Source organism: Trachurus japonicus, chromosome 11, assembly GCF_045865225.1.
Source record: "Trachurus japonicus isolate A0001 chromosome 11, Traja_1.0".
In the NCBI taxonomy this organism is placed as follows: domain Eukaryota; kingdom Metazoa; phylum Chordata; class Actinopteri; order Carangiformes; family Carangidae; genus Trachurus; species Trachurus japonicus.
Genome location: NC_140917.1, coordinates 14,107,997 through 14,126,142, shown reverse-complemented (window position 1 = coordinate 14,126,142; position 18,146 = coordinate 14,107,997). Strand labels below are relative to the sequence as shown.

General features: G+C 41.1%; 1 protein-coding gene across 1 annotated transcript; it reads right to left on the bottom strand.

Moving 5' to 3' along the window:
* Positions 1-616: 616 nt before the first annotated feature.
* Positions 617-15,782, bottom strand: asns (asparagine synthetase). The gene is made up of 12 exons (XM_085791155.1): positions 15,574-15,782; positions 12,032-12,287; positions 9,070-9,307; positions 8,784-8,969; positions 8,603-8,704; positions 6,980-7,107; positions 6,755-6,881; positions 4,572-4,678; positions 3,514-3,614; positions 2,645-2,726; positions 2,367-2,522; positions 617-1,027 (listed from the first exon to the last, which is right to left on the bottom strand). Exons 2-12 carry the CDS (start codon positions 12,278-12,280, stop codon positions 818-820), a joined length of 1,686 nt encoding a protein of 561 aa, XP_085647281.1. The 5' UTR covers positions 12,281-12,287; positions 15,574-15,782; the 3' UTR covers positions 617-817.
* Between the last annotated feature and the right edge of the window lie 2,364 nt (positions 15,783-18,146).

The window sequence follows — 18,146 nt, the reverse complement described above, 5'->3', positions numbered from 1 at the left end:
GCTAAAATTTAACAAACAAAATAAAATGCATGTCACATCAGTATAGTATTGATGCCACAAATATCTCATTATCTTTGGATGACAAATTATCTTTTTCTCCTGATATCTTATCTTTCCACAGAAAATGTCTTGATAAGGAGCACTGTTATCTTGAGATAATGGGAGGAAAAATATTTGTATGTGTGGCCTTTCATGTTATCTTGAGATAATAGGACAAAAAAGTATTTTCAGGCTTCCATTGTAAAGCACTTATATTTTGCTAATTCGATTAAATTCATTAGGTCTAACTGGAGAAAGAGAAATGCACACAGCACACAGGCCATTGCCATTGCAAATCAATGCCAAAGAACAGTGCAATCGATGGGTAATGTTTGAGATGTGCAAGTGAATGATGCACCTGTATGTTAGAGTCAAGAAACAAGAAACAGAAAGAAACAGTTCAGTGCACTGTGCTGTTACTGATGCGTTTATTTATCAGCAGGACAAACTGCAAACTCAGAAATGCCAGGATGTCAATGACAGAGGACTGAAGTGCTGATGTGCAGGGTTGTGAGAGACCTTCCCACAAACTTCCTGCAGCAGGTTGTACCAAAGAAGTTCACACCGGACGCCACATGCTGAAAGGAAAGGTCGCAGCTGGAACACACAAACGGTTTATGAAGAAGCGGAGAAGCGGAGATCTGAAAGTCTGACAAATGTCATGTAAGGTTAAGTACAAACTAATCCCTACTCAGTTAAATTTGGTAATTAATTTAAAGCTCATAGTTGACTTTGCAAAGGCGGCCGACACACTGCCGCACGATGCCGCTCCAGCCAATCACTGGTCTTTATCAGGTTTATAGATAGACAGGGTGCGGGCTGACGGGTCTGTGGCGTTGATCCAGCGCGGCATCCAGTAATGGGAGAGCCACTCGGCGCGGCCTGGGTATTGTTTCTCAAACACCTGTCTGAAGTAGTAGGCCTCCTTGGTGCTAGGAGCGTTGTGGGGGAACGTCTTGTGAGCCTTCTCCATCTGGTCATCGTTCACCTGAGGGAGAGGGGGGGGAACAGGCAGCAGGTCCTCGGGTAAGTTTGGTTGTTTTTGTCAAGCGAAGAATGAATAACCTGAGGTGAAGTCGACACAGGGCCTCACACAGTCGACGGTAGCCTATGTTTGTCTTCTGCATCTAAATAGTGTCTAGTATGTTTATATCATACTGAAACAATGTCCAAACTACAGGCAGTTTAAAAACAAATACAAACAAATTATTTATACAAAATACTGGGAGGAAGGGGCTTGAAGGAGAATCTGGGGCTTGCTGCTCTGTATTATTTATTATATAACGTTGTTGCTGTTTTGGTTATTTTATTTTAGTTCAATTAGTCAATTAGTATTATGATATTATATATACTGATGTGTTGTTAATGTTGGTGTTGATTATTTTTATCATTAGCATATACTTATATTGATGTTGTGTTGTTATTTTTATTGTTATTTTATATTCATTATTATGACCATTATTAGTTTCATACAGATATTAACATGAAATAATAATTGGTATTATACATGATTATGATGAAATAGAGAGTGGGGGTAGGAATTAATACGTTTTTTTTTACTTCTTCCTACTCATTTTCAAACATAGTAGTTTTTTGTTTTTGTTTATTTGATTTTTCGATATATTCTTTTATTTTATTATTTTTTCCTTCTCTGATTATAGAGATCATGAATGGTTAAGTTGTGTGGCCTTGTTTTTATTTAGTAGTAATAACTATTCAGTGCTTAAACATGTTCGAAATAAAGATTTCAAATCAAATCGTGAGGCTGAACATTGGTCACATTGGCAAGCTGAGGTCCTGGACTGAAAAACAATAGTGAATGCACGCACATCCCAAAATCTAAAGGCTGGGTGCCAGACATCTGGACCGGACATGACGGCATTAGTCCACTGGCCCAGACATTAACTGGACTGAAGGCCATGACAATGAGTAGGCATGCAGAGGACAAAGGGATTAGGGGACTAAGACCAGGGGACCAGAGGGCCCCCGGAGGCCAGAGGACTATATTATGGTTAGAGGACAAGTAGATTGGTGGACATTGGATGTAGTGCAGCCATCCCTCATGTTATTATTTAGTCATTATTGTCTGCTGGGGTCTGTTCATTGAGTGGACAAGGGCTCACCCATGCTGTTTTTTTCACCTGTTATTAACAGCAACATTTATGAGAGCATGTAAATGAGAGGAATAATGATGCATGACAATAACTTGGTTGACATATGGCTTCATTGTTTTTACTGGATCATTTCTAATCTATTCTTTGCATGTTTGACTGTAAGCAGGTTCTAAACTGATCATCTTAATAATCAGTGTGACTGGTCTCACATACCATGGACTCCAGATGCTCCTGCAGACAGGTGTACCAGGACTTCTTCGTGGACATCATACCATCGCTGAAGGCCTCTTTGCGCCTCCACAGGATCTCTTCAGGGATCAAGTTGAGACCTTTGAACGAATCCCTCAGAAGGTGCTTCTCCACCCCATTCTGCTTAGACAAAAAAAACACACACAACATAGCACTGTCATTACTGCTTCACTTCCCTGTCTGGGACATCAGGTATCTGCAGTGAAGGTAAACTTATCCTAGTCTGACAGATGACAACTGACCTTGGGAATCCTCATCTCCTCCGGCAGGGAGAGGTAGTACGCCGTGAATCTGTGGTCCAGGAAAGGCACTCTGAGCTCCAGGCTGAGAAACAAAGACACAACCAGTGAGTCGGGACCAAATCCTATAGGATACAGTATGTCTTCCAAATAACTAGTCATTTCATCAGCTGGTAAAAAAAAAAAAGGTTGACAGCTCCACTACTATCAGTTATCAGTGTTTTAATTTATTTTCATGACTCAGAATGGTTTATTGGATTTCATTTCTGGCTCAATTATTGAGGCTTGATGAATCATGTTTTTGCTGTAATTAAAATGCATTATTAATTTTACTGTTGACGTTTTTTAGCCACGTTGTTGATGTTCCCATTCATGAAGGATTTACCTTTTTGTGCTTAAATTGAGGACAAGATCTTAAAAAAAACATCAAGGCTACTGAATATTGATGTTCTCAAAAGCAGCTGCACCAAATTAATTAGCACAACATCAGCCCATTAAGTCTTTTAAGTCTTTTTTTTTCTGCCAAATTCATGAATGGATTCCAGAATAAAAGCACAAGGCAAACAGAAATTGCGCTGATGATTAATTCAGGAATGATAAATTATACTTGCATTGAAACAAAAAAAAGTAATTAAACGTTATAGGAGCTTGTTGGATTTTGTTTCAGCTCCATACAGTAGATGTCCATGTGTAGTCTGATTATAAAGCAAGGCTAGGTTCTATATTAATAACAGCACACACACACACACACACACACACACACACACACACAGCCTGTATTTAGAAACTGAGTCTTAACACCAGCTGTCATGATTTCTGTAACCTTGGATGTTTAGTTTAGTTTATTTATGTTATCAATTATCAGCCATTACCCATGTGCAGCCGTTGTGCGATCGGCACGGAGAACATCAAACAGGTAGAGTTCCTTCATCAGCCGGACGCTGTCCTCTGCTGCTGCTTTGGGATTGGGAGCCTAAAAGGAGGAGAAACACAGACTTTATCACATCTATCTAAACATGAAACCCTTTTACATTAATGTCATAGAAATTCACTATGTATGAATACACACCAGGTGATTTACAGTCATGACAGCAGCTCTCACATACAAGTGTCATCACAGCAGGAAAACAGTAAAAAATTAGAATTTATGTGCATCTTTTGAGATAATAGTATTAAATGTATAATTTCAGTCATTATTTGTTATTATTTAATCAATGAAGATACAATATCACGAAACCTGCTAACATTGCACCACAAAGTCAGTAAAAATGGAGATTTTAACATGGGAGTCTAAGAGGATTGACTCGTTAGAGGCAAACTCTAGTGGTCATTAGAGGAGGAGACTGTAAAATTCCATTAAGAAAATCAACCTTTGGCCAATCAGCTTTCTCTGTCAAGGCCATTTGTGAGTGGAACAGTCTCCCAAACGACCTGAAAATCAACAAAAACTATCACAGTTTCTGTCTTGCCACAAAGAAATGGCTCCTTAGTCATCTAAGTTGCCAACACTAGGTGGTGCTGTCAGGCTTTTCTGTCTGACTCATTATGTTGTTTTCTCCTTCTCGTCTCCGTTGTTCATCTGATGTCCACAGATACATCTGTCACATTACCATAGCTGGTAATATTTTATTTTTGTAACTGCGAATTACCATCGTTGGTATTACGTCTGCCACTGTTGCAACTCTTATGTTTTATTTGGCACATTTTCTCCTGTGCCACCTGCAGTCTTTCCCACCTGCTGTTTGACACCCCGCCATCTTCACCCCATTTACCATCCCTCTATCGAATGAGCCTGAGTAAAGATTAACCTTTTATCTGTGTCTCACTCTCTTCCGATTCCGAGTTGTGAAAATTGAAACAAAATCCTTTTCTTGAATCAAGCCTAAGTTTGACCGACTCAGTCGTGGTGATTGGTTTCTGCAGATTTTACCTTGTGGAAGTAAATGTATCCCTGAGTGAGTTCATCTGAGCCCTCTCCAGAGAAGATCACCACACTGTCGGTCTTCTCCCTGATGTACTTTGACACCAAGTACATCCCTGTGGAGGAACAAACACAGTAGCTTAACGACCTCATTACAATATAGTTAAAATATATAAATATAAATATATACATTTTTCTAAATATGTTTTGATTGCTCATTTGTATATTTTGTTTTCTTTAGTATGATATTATATTTTATTGTTACTGTAGGTGGAGGCACCTGATAAGCTCCTTGGGTTTTTGCCTCTTCCTGTACTTTAAATTGTCAAAATTGTTACTTTTACTTGTGTAATTTTTAACTGTGCAAACAAATAAAAACCAAATAAAATCTAGTTCATGTGAGTGAATGAAAAGCACATACACAGCAAAACATACAGACCCAAAAATAACTGTGTGTACTTGTGTATACTACAAGACTATAATAATACTGAATATTGCAATATCTCCTGCCATATATGAGGTTTGCAGTCCCACTCTCATTTCAATGCTTTGCTCACTGATCACTGAACTTTAGCATGTGACAAGTAAAACTTTTACTTTTACTGATTAGAGGCAGCATCACTGCACTATGCTGTATTGAGATATTTAATTCTGGATATCATCAAAGCCTAAGAGATTATCTGAAAGGTGGCTACATTTTTTCAAGATGTTTTGCAGAGTAGTGATGAAGGACTCTACAAGTATTTTCTGTGCCAAAATTCAACTATCACTAAAAGCAATCTGCCATTACATTGAGTCAACATCAGTATTTTAAGTTGGCAAATCATTTCCCATACATTGGTTTATTATTTGTTGCAACCAGCCACTATCAATTGGCAGATATTTATTTATATTCATCATCTATGGTTTCACTGATAGATATTAGAAATATCCATCCAAAAAGTAGCTATACGATTTATCCTTACAGGGTTGGTCTCAGTTGACACAAGCAAGGACAAGTATGTCTCAGTTTAAGAAAATGTTTAAAAAAGAAAAGATAAGCATCTACAAAAAAGAAGAAGGAGAAAGAGAAAAAGAAGGAAAAAAAAGAAAAAGATAGATAGACAAGTGGTGTCTACCGTTATTTTGTTTGTTTTCTTGTCATGTATATATGTTTCATCATTCTTAATATTTTGAAACAGAGAATAATATTGGTGTTGAAGTAAGCCATTGTAATTGTAACAACAGAGAGGGGCAGGTACTATAAGTTTTCTTCATCCTGCTCCTTTTCATTCATGGTGAAAATGTGTACATTATGTAAATATGTGCAACCATGTGAGAATGTATACCATGAATGAAATAAATCAAAATGAAATGAAATGAAAGAGAGGATCAACAAATTAAATATAAGGTTAAGAACCAGTGATGACATGGTGGCAAAGAGGTGCAAATAAATCACAGAATGGGAATGAAGGTGCACACAGCTCCCTGCTGAACTAATCTAGCTGGAATCCACTGTGATTCACTGAGGGAAATCGGGAGGAAGAGGAATGTTGTGATTCAGCAAACTTTCAAACACAGACAAGCCACATCATGATTCAGCGGCAGATAGAAATACGATAATGACTCATTATCTTTTGCACAATTGCAAACTGTACAACAAACTGCCAAAAAAAAAAAAAACACACACCAAGTACCGTAACAGTTTACCAGGGTTCCCACTCTTTTCCTGACGGACATTTTCAGCGTTTATTCTACATCCTCTGTCCCGTTCATGCTTTGGAGAAGTGTTCTTTTCGACAGTTGGACCTTATTTTGTACATTTTTGTTTCTATGTTTCTTCCTCTCTCAGCCCCAGAAGTCTGATTTAAAGATGTGCAGTCTGTGGCTCTAACATGCTTAGAAATTCCTATGAATTTATCATAGAACAACACAAACACTGGAAACACTCATCCACTCAAAGTCTCTAGTTTTCTCACTAGGCACTTTTTTTTTAGAAAATAAATCCTTAGTGAGGTCTGAAAACGGAAAATAGAGCTCTGGTAGCTGATGTGGTAAATCATTTTCCAGGACAACTGAAGCTTTTCCAGGACATTTGACTTTTTTTCTCTTTTTCCATGTGTTTTCCAGGACAAGTGGGAACCCTGTTTACGTCATAGCACATGATGTGGCTTGTTTTCGTCGCTTCCCACAACGCTTCATGTTGCACTCACCAACAGAGGCACGTATGGTGGTGATGTCATAGGTCTCCAGGTGGAAGATGACTTCCTCTACCGCTTGGATGCCTTCCTCTGCAGTGAAGTTCACCTCGTGGTGTTCGCTGCCGATGTGCTTTGCGACCTGACAGACAAAGAAAATCAACCCGGCGTCAGACTGCACTGCACCGATGCTACGGTGATGTTTGAGGGATCTGAAAGTCTTTTAGCTGAAGAACTAACCTTGCGAGCAGCGATGACGTCTGGGCTGTCCTCTGACCCGATTGAAAACGTCTGAATGGGATACTGCAGCTTCTCCTCCTTGGCCAGTTTCACCAGTGTAGCAGCAACCAAACTGGAGTCCAGGCCGCCTGAGGGACAGAGAGCATGAAGGAAACCACATCAATCACCACTTGTTTCATCAGTTTTAATTTACAATAAGAGGCAGATAACAACACCCTGTGGTGGCAAAAAATGTTACTTCGTATAATAAGTATTAAAGGGATAGTTTACCCAAAATTGAAATTTCACTCATTATCTACTCACCCTCATGTCGACTAAGGGCTGGGAGAAGTTTCAGAGTCCTCCGTGGCTTCTCTGAGTTACAGGGGACTCGGTGTAGCAGTGCATGTCCATATAACGGTTGCAAATGGATACCAACTGTCTTCGTAACAAAAAGACACACCAAAAAACATCCAAATACCTCCATGCTGCTCGTATGTAATGTCCGTCTTGTATTGAAGCCCTGAAATGCGAAATTGTCCCCAAAAAAATTAAATAAGTCTATATTTCAAGCTTGTTTTGTAGCGGAAGCTTCTCCCCGGTTCGTCAAATTTGGACGAACCGGGAAGAGGACAGACCCTGGTTCGTCCAAATTTGACGAACCAGGAAGAGGAGCTTCGAGAAGCTTCCGCTACAAAACAAGCTTGAAAAATAGACTTATTTAATTTTTTTCGGGACAATTTCGCATTTCAGGGCTTCAATACAAGACGGACATTACATACGAGCAGCATGGAGGTATTTGGATGTTTTTTGGTGTGTCTTTTTGTTACGAAGACAGTTGGTATCCATTTGCAACCGTTATATGGACATGCACTGCTACGCTGAGACCCCCTGTAACTCAGAGAAGCCACGGAGGACTCTGAAACTTCTCCCAGCCCTTAGTCGACATGAGGGTGAGTAGATAATGAGTAAAATTTGAATTTTGGGTGAACTATCCCTTTACTTCGTTCAATAAAGTATTTTTTAAAAATATCCTCACACATCAGCTGTCTTTGGGTTTTAATAAGCATTCATAAATGGAGTCACACAAACACAACTGGACAGCAGCGCAGTCAGTGAGTGAGTGGCCTGAAGATGTTTCCCAGGGCCACAGTCTTTTAGTTCCCAAAACACATGCCAAATAGACAAAATACGATACTCTCTCATGGGATTGTCTAACGAAAAGCATCCACATGTGTTGTCTACATGTGTTCTCACCAGTTCACACAGAGGTTTCTTACACAACCATAAAAGGTGTACATAGGTTACTTCAAACCAGTCTTTGGTTACACAGTCTTGCATAGGCATACATGAGTTATATTAGAATTTCCCATTACAACCCCAAAATGTAAACAAGCAACTCAGTTTGCCATAGCAAATTAAAAATATGCAGATAGGAGGACTGAGCTGTATGTGGTTATTTGCTAAGTCTGACCCGAGGTCAGTCTATATCAAGCATCGACCTCGGAGGCTAAACCATGGGGCAAACACTGAAGTACCAAAAACTGCAGTTTCCAGCCTGGTACAAAAATTGCATCACTTACCTTTCAGGGCTTCCATGTGTTTCAGTACATACACTACTGTAGGTGCAGAGCCTTAAATTACCTGAGAGAAGACACCCGATTCTCCTGTGAGCCATCAGACGTTTCTTTACAGCGCCCTCAAACAGGGTCCTGATGTTGCTTTTCACCGAATCCTCATCAAACCCTATGGAGACATTTTTTTTTTTAATGCCAAACAAAACATGAGATCATTCAATGTTTGCTAACATTAAACAGTTCAATACCTGTGGGCAGTCTCTCCAATGTGTCGTAGACGGCGTGAGCAGGCTCTTGTGTGCAGCAGTGAAACTGCTCCATCTGGACAGACTTAACTTTCCCATTCGGCTTTAAATCAAAGGCCTCGATGTGTCCAGGGAGAAAAGGGACTATGCTGGCTGGGGTGGCCATAGCATGGGTAATGTCTGTAAGGCCTGTGATCAGAATAACAAGTTCAGCAGAGTTGGGAGACAGTAAAAGAGATGTATTCTTAGAGGACACAGATTCAAATGAAAGAATAAACTATCCCATTACCTTTGGCCTCTGAGCAGACTGCAAGGAAGCCGTCATCTGTCAGGAGTTTGAACAGAGGCCGGACACCGTACGTATCCCTTCCCAAAAAGACCTTTCTGTTGGCGGTGTCCAGCAGAATAAAAGCAAACACCCCGTCCAGCAGAGAGGCCATCTTCTGGATGCCGAAGCGGTCGTACAAGTGGAGTAAGATCTCACCGTCCACTTTGGTCTGGTAATCAAACTCAAACTTCTCCCGCAACTGAATGAATGAAACAGTGGAGAGACAGGACACATGGGGTCACTTCAGGTCATCATATCAAAGTCCCACTCCAAACTCATTACAGCTGAATAAAGACAGGAGTGTGGCCACAATGACAATGCTAACTATAAACATGCTGGTGTTTGGCAGGTATAATGTTCACCACGTGCATCTTCTGACTTTATTGCATTAACTTACTAGCATGGGCTAATTACCATTAACCTGGGGACGTCTTTAATTTTGCAGGAATTTATCGAAATACAATACAAATTTAAAGTTTGGCCTCATGACGTCAACACCGGAAAAGACATTACTAAACTTTGCACAAAAAAGTAAGGAAATTTGTGTTTGGTAAATTATCTATTTGTTCTAATAATGCTTCTTGGGAATAAATCTTATACCGTTGGAAAGGCTGTTTATTTCCCTTTTAAAATGGTGCCACATTTGTAAGGAACATGGGATGAGCAGCAGAGCTGAGTATGTGGGTTCAAATTCAATTCAATTCAAATTCAAAAGTACTTTATTATTCCAGGACATCAAAAGTGCTGTGCAATACAACGATCCACACATCCCTACATACCACAGACATACCCAACACAATAATAATACACATTCCTACAACCACACATAAGTACAAGTACTCGCAGCAAAGGTTAAAAAGACACATACAAAGATAAAAATTTGTTAAAAACAGGTTAATTGAAAAGGAAAAAGTTATGGTGGGAGTTAGGTGTTTAGAAGTCGGATTGAGGTGGGAATGAAACTGGATGATGCTCTCTTTGTCCGGAGTTCGGAGTGACCTGTATCTGCGTGCTGATGGTAGTAGGCTGTAGTTGCTATGTAGTGTGTGTGTTGTGTCTGTGGCAATCTGTGTGCCTTTTTTCTTGACCTGAGTATTGTAGATGTTGATGAGTGGCTCCTGTGATTGCGCCCTTGAAAAAATTCCCACATCTAATCTTCCTAACTAACCCATATCCGACAAAGAAAGAATATACGGTACACAAATTTCCGTAATTTTTTGTGCGAAGTTTATTTATGAGGGTTGTGTATTGGCAAGACAGAATCCAAATGGGGTTAGGGGGACAGGGTTAGCGTAGCAGCATCGCACCCCATCAAAGGGGATATGATACGATCAGTGTTGGGTGTAACGTGCTACAAAGTAACGCGTTACTGTAATCAGATTACTTTTTTCAGTTACTGAAAATAGTAATCAAATTACACTTTTCCAAGCTCGTTACTTGTGTTACATTGCTAGTATCAACTTCACCGCACACGCATCACACAGGACAGACGGGAGGGGGAGGGGGGCGTGAATGGGTCAGTGATTGGTTGGGGTTTGGCACGAGGTATCATTTACCATCACCGATTGGTCGCCACCCGGCAGCCAGCAGCCGGCACCCGCAAGGACAGATGAGAAAAAAATGGAAGCGTCAACAAGAGCAGAACATGCTGCTGCTAGCTCTTTTCAACGTGATGAAGGATGAGAAACCGGGTAAAACATGTAGTATGAAAACAAACTGAGGTCAGAAGGACTCAACAACAATCCGTACATTACGTTGTGTGTTTTAATCAATCCTGTAACACACACACTGTGACCGCGGCACCGGCAGAGTGACAGACAGGCTCAGTGTTAAAGGGATAGTTCATTCAAAATTGAAATTTCAATCATTATCTACTCACCCTCATGTCGACTAGGAGTTGGGAGAAGTTTCAGAGTCCTCCGTGCCTTCTCTGAGTTACAGCGGGGCTCCATGCAGCACTGCATGTCCATATGACGGTAGCGAAGGGGGCTCCATTTTCTTCGTCCAAAAAGACACACCAAAAAACATCCAAATACCTCCATGCTGCTCGTCTGTAATGTCCCTCTTGTATTGAAGCCCCGACATGAGAAATTGTTCCGAAAAAAATTAAATAAGTCTGTATTTTAAGCTTGTTTGTAGCGGAAGCTCCCAGTGTCTCAGTTCACTGCTCTTCCTGTGAACGGCGGAACAATTTCTCATGTCGGGGCTTCAATACAAGAGGGACATTACAGACGAGCAGTATGGAGGTATTTGGATGTTTTTTGGTGTGTCTTTTTGGACGAAGAGCACCATTCACAACCATTATATGGACAAATACTGCTGCTCCCCCCCGTAACTCCAAGAAGGCACAGAGGACTCTGAAACTTCTCCCAGCCCTTAGTCGACATGAGGGTGATTAGATAATGAGTGAAATTAGAATTTTGGGTGAACTATCCGTTTAAACAACTTTTTCCTCAGATTTGAGGACCAGGATCTCTCCTCCAAAGGGAGGGAGATTTTAGATTATCTGCCCCTTTCTGGTAAATGTGCTGTGATTGAAATAAACATTCATTCATTCTTATTCGTACAGTTCACGAAGTTAGTTCTGACCATTATTTGTGGCTATGAGTGGCTTTTTTTTTATCGATTGCAGTTATATAGAGACAGCAGTATATTGCTATTGTGTGGTCTTTGCTGAAGTCGCTACAACTAGAGAAGTTTGTGGCCATCAAACTTAACCTAACCTAACCCAACCCTCTCTCTTACTCTGTCTCACAGTGCGTTAGACCATGGGTTAAATTTACGCCGGAATATCCCTTTAACAGACCACCAGATGAAAATCTTGGGAGAACAAGCTATGTTGGGATAAAAACCTTTTTGCATGAAAGTTTCTGGTCTGGAACTACCATCAACGGCTCCTGGAGACCAGCTAGCAGATCCTTACCGTGTGGTGGTTATAGATTTCTCCATTGTAGCAGAGCCACAGGAAAGGGAACTTCTTGATGCGTAGGGGCTGCATACCATACAGCTGGTCCACGATGGCCAGCCGGTGGAAGCCAAAGCAGCAGTTGGTGAAGCCATTGACATTCTCGAAGCGAAAGGCATCAGGGCCCCTGTGAGCAATCTTCATGGCAGAAGTGCACTGAACCGAGAGGCACTCATCACTGCCGAACAAAGCCCAGATCCCACACATGTTGCAGCTGTGGAGGACAGATTGAATGAAGACATGTAGTTTGTTAATGTAAAGTGAAAGACTCATGTATAACTGACATAAACATAATGTCCAACACCTCCTGTGAGTTATCATTTCCAAACTGTGTCACTTTTATGAAATGGACATAACCAGCCCATTGGGACTCTTACCCCAAAGAAGAGCTATTGTAAGAGAAAGTTCAGCATTGAGGTTGTTTTACATGTTTGGGTTGTTGAATCAAAGCAGATCAATTACACATTGGGGGGCATAGAAACAACCACACAATTCACGTCCTGCCCTTGGGATGTGGGACTCTGAAGGATTCATTTCCGACCAATACAATGAGCTTAAGAGGGATCATGTTAAAGAGTAATGATATCATCGTTTCCACATGTCTAAACTCTCCAAACCTCAAGATTTGAATAATGTGTCACAGTGGCGTCATTTCAGTTTTCTGCTGAAAATGTGTGCGCATTGTAAATTGAATTGCAGCAATCTGGTGTGATTTGAGAGCAAAATCACGAAGCTTTCTCAATTATCACTATCAATGTTATGGATTGGATGATACTCACAATACCCCCCACACAAGGGTTCACAATATAACTTATTTAATCTCCGAAGACAAATGAATAGGCTATTTGAAGTTTATCCACTGCCAACATGAGTTTATTCACTGCTAATCTACAGTACATGTTTCTACAGTAAGAACAGCAAAATTTAACAGCAAAGTCAGAATAAATTTAATCTGGAAACAAATTATAATGTTCACGAGAATTAAATTGAATGAGTGATTCCTCCTGTTGCTGCTGTGATTCACTACATTCAGGTAGCCTAATGTTAGACAGGGGCCTGCTTGGGACTTGTGACAAGATAAAGAGCCTCCACACTCCACAGACAGCTGTCATTAGCCTTTTCTTAACAAGATGACTGCAGCAGCTTCACAGTGTTTCTCAAATAACTTTAAGATTTCATTTTACTGTGCTCTAAGTGGGCTAGCTAGTGTTAGCCAACAAACAAGCACTGAAATATGACTCATATTTAAGCATGTGGAATAACTGGTAGGCTAAGTTGTTAGCAGGCACCACTGGGAAGTCATGTTGATGGCTTTATAACTCACAAAGGGTCGCTCGCTCCACATTCACGTCTGCACCACACGGAGTTACAGCCTGAGTTATACCCATAGACTGTAAAAAGAGGTTATACCGGTTATACTAGCCTCGCCTCGCGCCTGTTAATTTAATTTTGTCTGCATTCTGGTTCCCGTCGGTAGCGGAAAATTCACCAAAATAAAAGTATACACCAACATAAAACTTATAAAACAGACATTAACTTGTAATACAATAAAAGCAAAAATGTTCACTTAATGGCTTGGGGACTTTCTTGTAAATTATATTCCTTAAATTAAAGAGTTTCACCGCATTTTATTAGCTTGGTGCTTTTATTTTGAAGGAAGGGCCTGTCTTCTCTCGCCCCATGGTTCCGTTTCCTACCAAAACAGCGAGTCAACCAACGGCCCAGCACTTTTTTTTGCCGTCCGTCATGGTCATCATGGCCATGGCCAAAGGTCTTTGTCATGGCGTCGTCGTGACGTGCCTGCAAAGGGTCATATTGACCCCTTTATTGCAGGTGATGATGATCTATGATGCAGCGGCGTGCACTCCACCTCCACGTGTCTGTGAGAGCGCGCGGCACGAGGCAGCCCCGCCCCTCAGTGTGTGTGTGTGTGTGTGTGTGTGTGTGTGTGTGAGAGAGAGAGAGGAGCAGGAGCGACAGCATGGTGGTGTTCAGTGAGAAAAAGGCATCACGACACGACACTCACCATCGCGAATCGGTCAGAGGGAATTAACAACAGGACACAGTACGCCGGAAAAAGCCCCGGTACGGCAGAGGTTAAAATCTATAAGTGCCAGTACCCCGAACATTTTCTACCAAAGTCAAGGTATGGCGACGAGTGACATACTTGCCATACCCAAAGTGTCATAAAATCTGCCACAAAATGGGTTGAAGGTGTCCATGCGTCCATATCCACAAGTTTCCGAACGTCATCTATGGTCAAAACTGCTTCCGGTTTGCCGGTTTGGTGGAATTTTACGTTTACGTTTCCATGGTTTTCAGTCGTTGTCATAGTTGCGGTAAACGCATGGATCTATTAACGCTGGCTTTTAACACGGATGTCAATGTGTGTGATATCCACTGTTAAAAGCAGGTTTGATGATCCATGCGTTTTACAGATTTTCATTGAAAAAAAAAAGAAAAGAAATCCATGCATTTACCGCGACTACCGAAACCATGGAAACGTAAACATAAAATTCCACCGGAAGAGCAAAACCGGCAAAACAGGCTACGTTTTTGACGTTCGGAAAAAGGTGGATAGACTTTTATATCATACCTCTATGGACGTAATGCACTGAGTGACTAGCACTGTTCCAAGATGGCCGCCCTGTAGGCACCGGTAAGTTAGGCACGCCGCGCTAGTGAGAGGCAGCAGTCAATCGGCCGGGGCGTCTATGTATATGTCTATGGATGCTGCTGTCTGATAACGTCAAAAGGGTAAATCAGGTCACGAACACACGCCCAACTAAAATGGAGCGGGTGCCATGATTAAACTCACATGAGAACCACGAGAACATGCAGAACAGGTCCAGATGTAATTATACCTTTAACAAACTGTCAAGATCAAACATCTAAGCCTGTGAAATGTTATTAGGTAAAGTTTTACAGCTACCTTTTTCATATCTATCTATCTTATGAGAACAGGTCCAGATCATACCCCACTAACCACAGAGTGCGTTAGGCTATAAAAGTTACAAATACTCACTAAAACATAAGTTCTGTTTCATAAAACGGAAATTGCGCGTATGAAAAGGAAAAAGATTTGAAAATAAAATATTTTTTACAACTTTTGTCACATCCAGGTCCAATTTCACTAATGTTTTAACCATATGTTCCTTTTAACTATAAGTCGACTTTTTCCTTTTTCCTATGGGCAAGACTTAAACAGCTCGTTGTTGTACTTTATTAGATTAATCAACACTAATATCATTGTGTAGCCTGTGTATTATCATTCACATTTCCTGTCAAATGTTACAGCAGCGCTCGTGGTGTGTGACACTGCAGAATAGCCATACCTAACTTACACACGCTGAGTTTTCAGACATAGTAGCCAGCCTATCGATTCAGAATCAGTCGTGTTTTTCTATTGTGATCAAATTGATTAAAAGTTGTTTGTTTGTTTTTTTAAGCGGAACAATTTAACAACACAGATTCAGCCACAGCTCAGTCACATCACATACCTTCTTGTTCTCCGTGTAGATGAATATGGTGATGATGAGGGTGGTGGTCGTGGTCGTGGTGGCGATTATGATGAGGATGAAGTTGGTAGTAGTGATGGTTGCGGCAGCGACCCTTGGTTACTGCTGCTGGGAACCGGTTTACCACGTTGACTTGCTCCGTCGTAAAATGAGGCAATACCATGGATGTATTACCAATACGGAACCGGAAGTTGTCTTTGATTTCAAAGTAAGAGCATCGATAGCTTTATATAAAAACACGTGGTTGGTAGAGTAGAGCCGGTTAGTAGAGCACTGGAAAAGAGATTAACTACACGCATTGGTCCAATAGAAGTGCCTCCTGGTGGCGGAATATGGGTATTGCAAAAGCGCCCAAGAACTGACAACTTTGGTGAGTGTGGTATTTTCAATAATTTAAGGACAGATCACCCCACACCCACGTTAATAGCATAATCGTGGATCCTTTACAAATAACTATCAATAATAGGCTAGTAAAAAAGAAATACAAAAAAACAGTTGTTTACATGAATGTTTCAATCTACATTTTGTAATAAACAAATTATAAGTATAATTTAATTAAATTGCTTGAAAGAAAGGGAGCTCAATCACCTCAATCATCCTCAATCATCAAACACCGCACCTATGGAACAAGGGCTAAGATGGACAACAGGAGACTTTGGGACTGTATGAAAAGCATCACGAACATGACCTCCCGAAATAAACAGCTGATAACCTTAGATGACTCAGCAAGAGCTGATGAGTTAAACAACTTTTTCCTCAGATTTGAGGACCAGGATCTATCCTCCAAAGGGAGGGAGATTTTAGTTCCCTGCCCCTTGTGATTACAACCCAACAGGTGCAATTGCTTTTAGCAAAAGTTGGGAAAAAGAAATCACCAGGCCAGGCCCTGACCTGTAAAAAAATAAAAAAATAAATAAAAATCTGTTATTGTTCCGGTCCCTAAGATCTCTTGCCCAGCTGTTAAGATTAAGATATACTTTATTAGTCCTTGACAGGAAACTTGTCTTGGGCTTGATAAGGATGTTGATAAGGATTACAGACCAGTTTCATTGACTTCAGTGATAATGAAATGTTTTGAAAGAATTATTGTAGACATGATCAAAATGATGTTGCTGGTTGTCTCGACCCCCTACAGTTATAGCTTATAGACGGGGCAGAGCACTGAGGATGCAGTCATTACAGTCACCCATCTGATCAACAAACATTTGGAGGACCCCAAAGCATATGCTCGTGTATTTACCGACTTTAGCTCACCTTTTAACACGGTGCAGCCACACCTGATCATAAAGAAGTTAATTGACATGAGGGTTGACAGTTTTATCATGGTTTTACTCATTCGTAACATACAGGACACATCAGGGTAAATAGCTCTCTCTCAGCCCCGAGGCAGTGCAGTACTGGCGTGCCGATCAGGGCTGTGTCACGCTAGTATACACCCATAGATATATATATATCTATGGTATACACCGATGAATGCAGGTCGTTCACACCTTAACAATCATATCATCAAATTCTCAGATGACACCATAATTTTAAGTCTGTTGGATGTGAATACCTGCCCTTCCGTGTATTTCAGTGAGATAGCCACCTTCAAAACCTGGTGTGATAAGAACTATTTGGTGCTTATTACACTAATAAGACAAAGGAAATGATCTTTAACCCCAAGGCAATTGCAGCTCATGACCAAGTAATCATTGATAACTGCACTATTGAACAGGTTCCTTCAGGCTACTAGGGTTTGATAGTGTCTGATAATTTGGGCTGGAGCGGTGGATTTCCTCTGTAACAGATTAGCTCAGAGGCTTTCTAAGAAGGCTGCGGCTGTTTGGGGTCCGAAGTGAGATAATGTTAATTTCTACAATGCAGTGTTGGCCAGTATCATAAGATACGGTATGGCAGCATGGTTCGGCTTCCTCACAGACCAGTGTAAGGCCAGACCAGGGTTGTTGTATAAGGGAGAAAGGTGATGATAATTCTAGGGGCCCAGCGCCCAGTAGGGCCCACAAAAAACCCCAGTAGTGTATGACTGAATTATTCTGCAGTGCTTAGACCCCGACTAATAATCATAGCTGCATTAGCATCAAAACAAAGTGGGCTAAATAAAAAATGATAATACATACGTAGTCTAAGAAAAAAAGTGGAAAAGTCAGGGGCCCACTTTAGTATTCTTTCAGGGGACCCAGAATTCCTAGCAACGGCCCTGGGCCAGACTCCAAAGAATGGTGACCACAGCATTGAGGATAGTGGAGAAACAGGATCACAATCACTTCCAGTCCCTCCCTATGGCAATATACAACCGTTGTGAAGGGAGCGAATAGGATCCTCGAGTGACCCTTCACACGTCCTCTTTCAAGAGTACCAGCTGCTGCCATCAGGGAGGCGCTATAGAGTCAGCCAGCAGGTGTAGGACCAACCGTTTTAAACACTCCTTCGTTCCCACCTCCATCTCATTATTAAACAAACACTTCTCGTAGCAGAGGCCCCGCCCTTCCCCCACTACTGCTACTGCTGCGGATCCACTACCCTAGCCCCCTCCCACCCCACCATCTGACCTC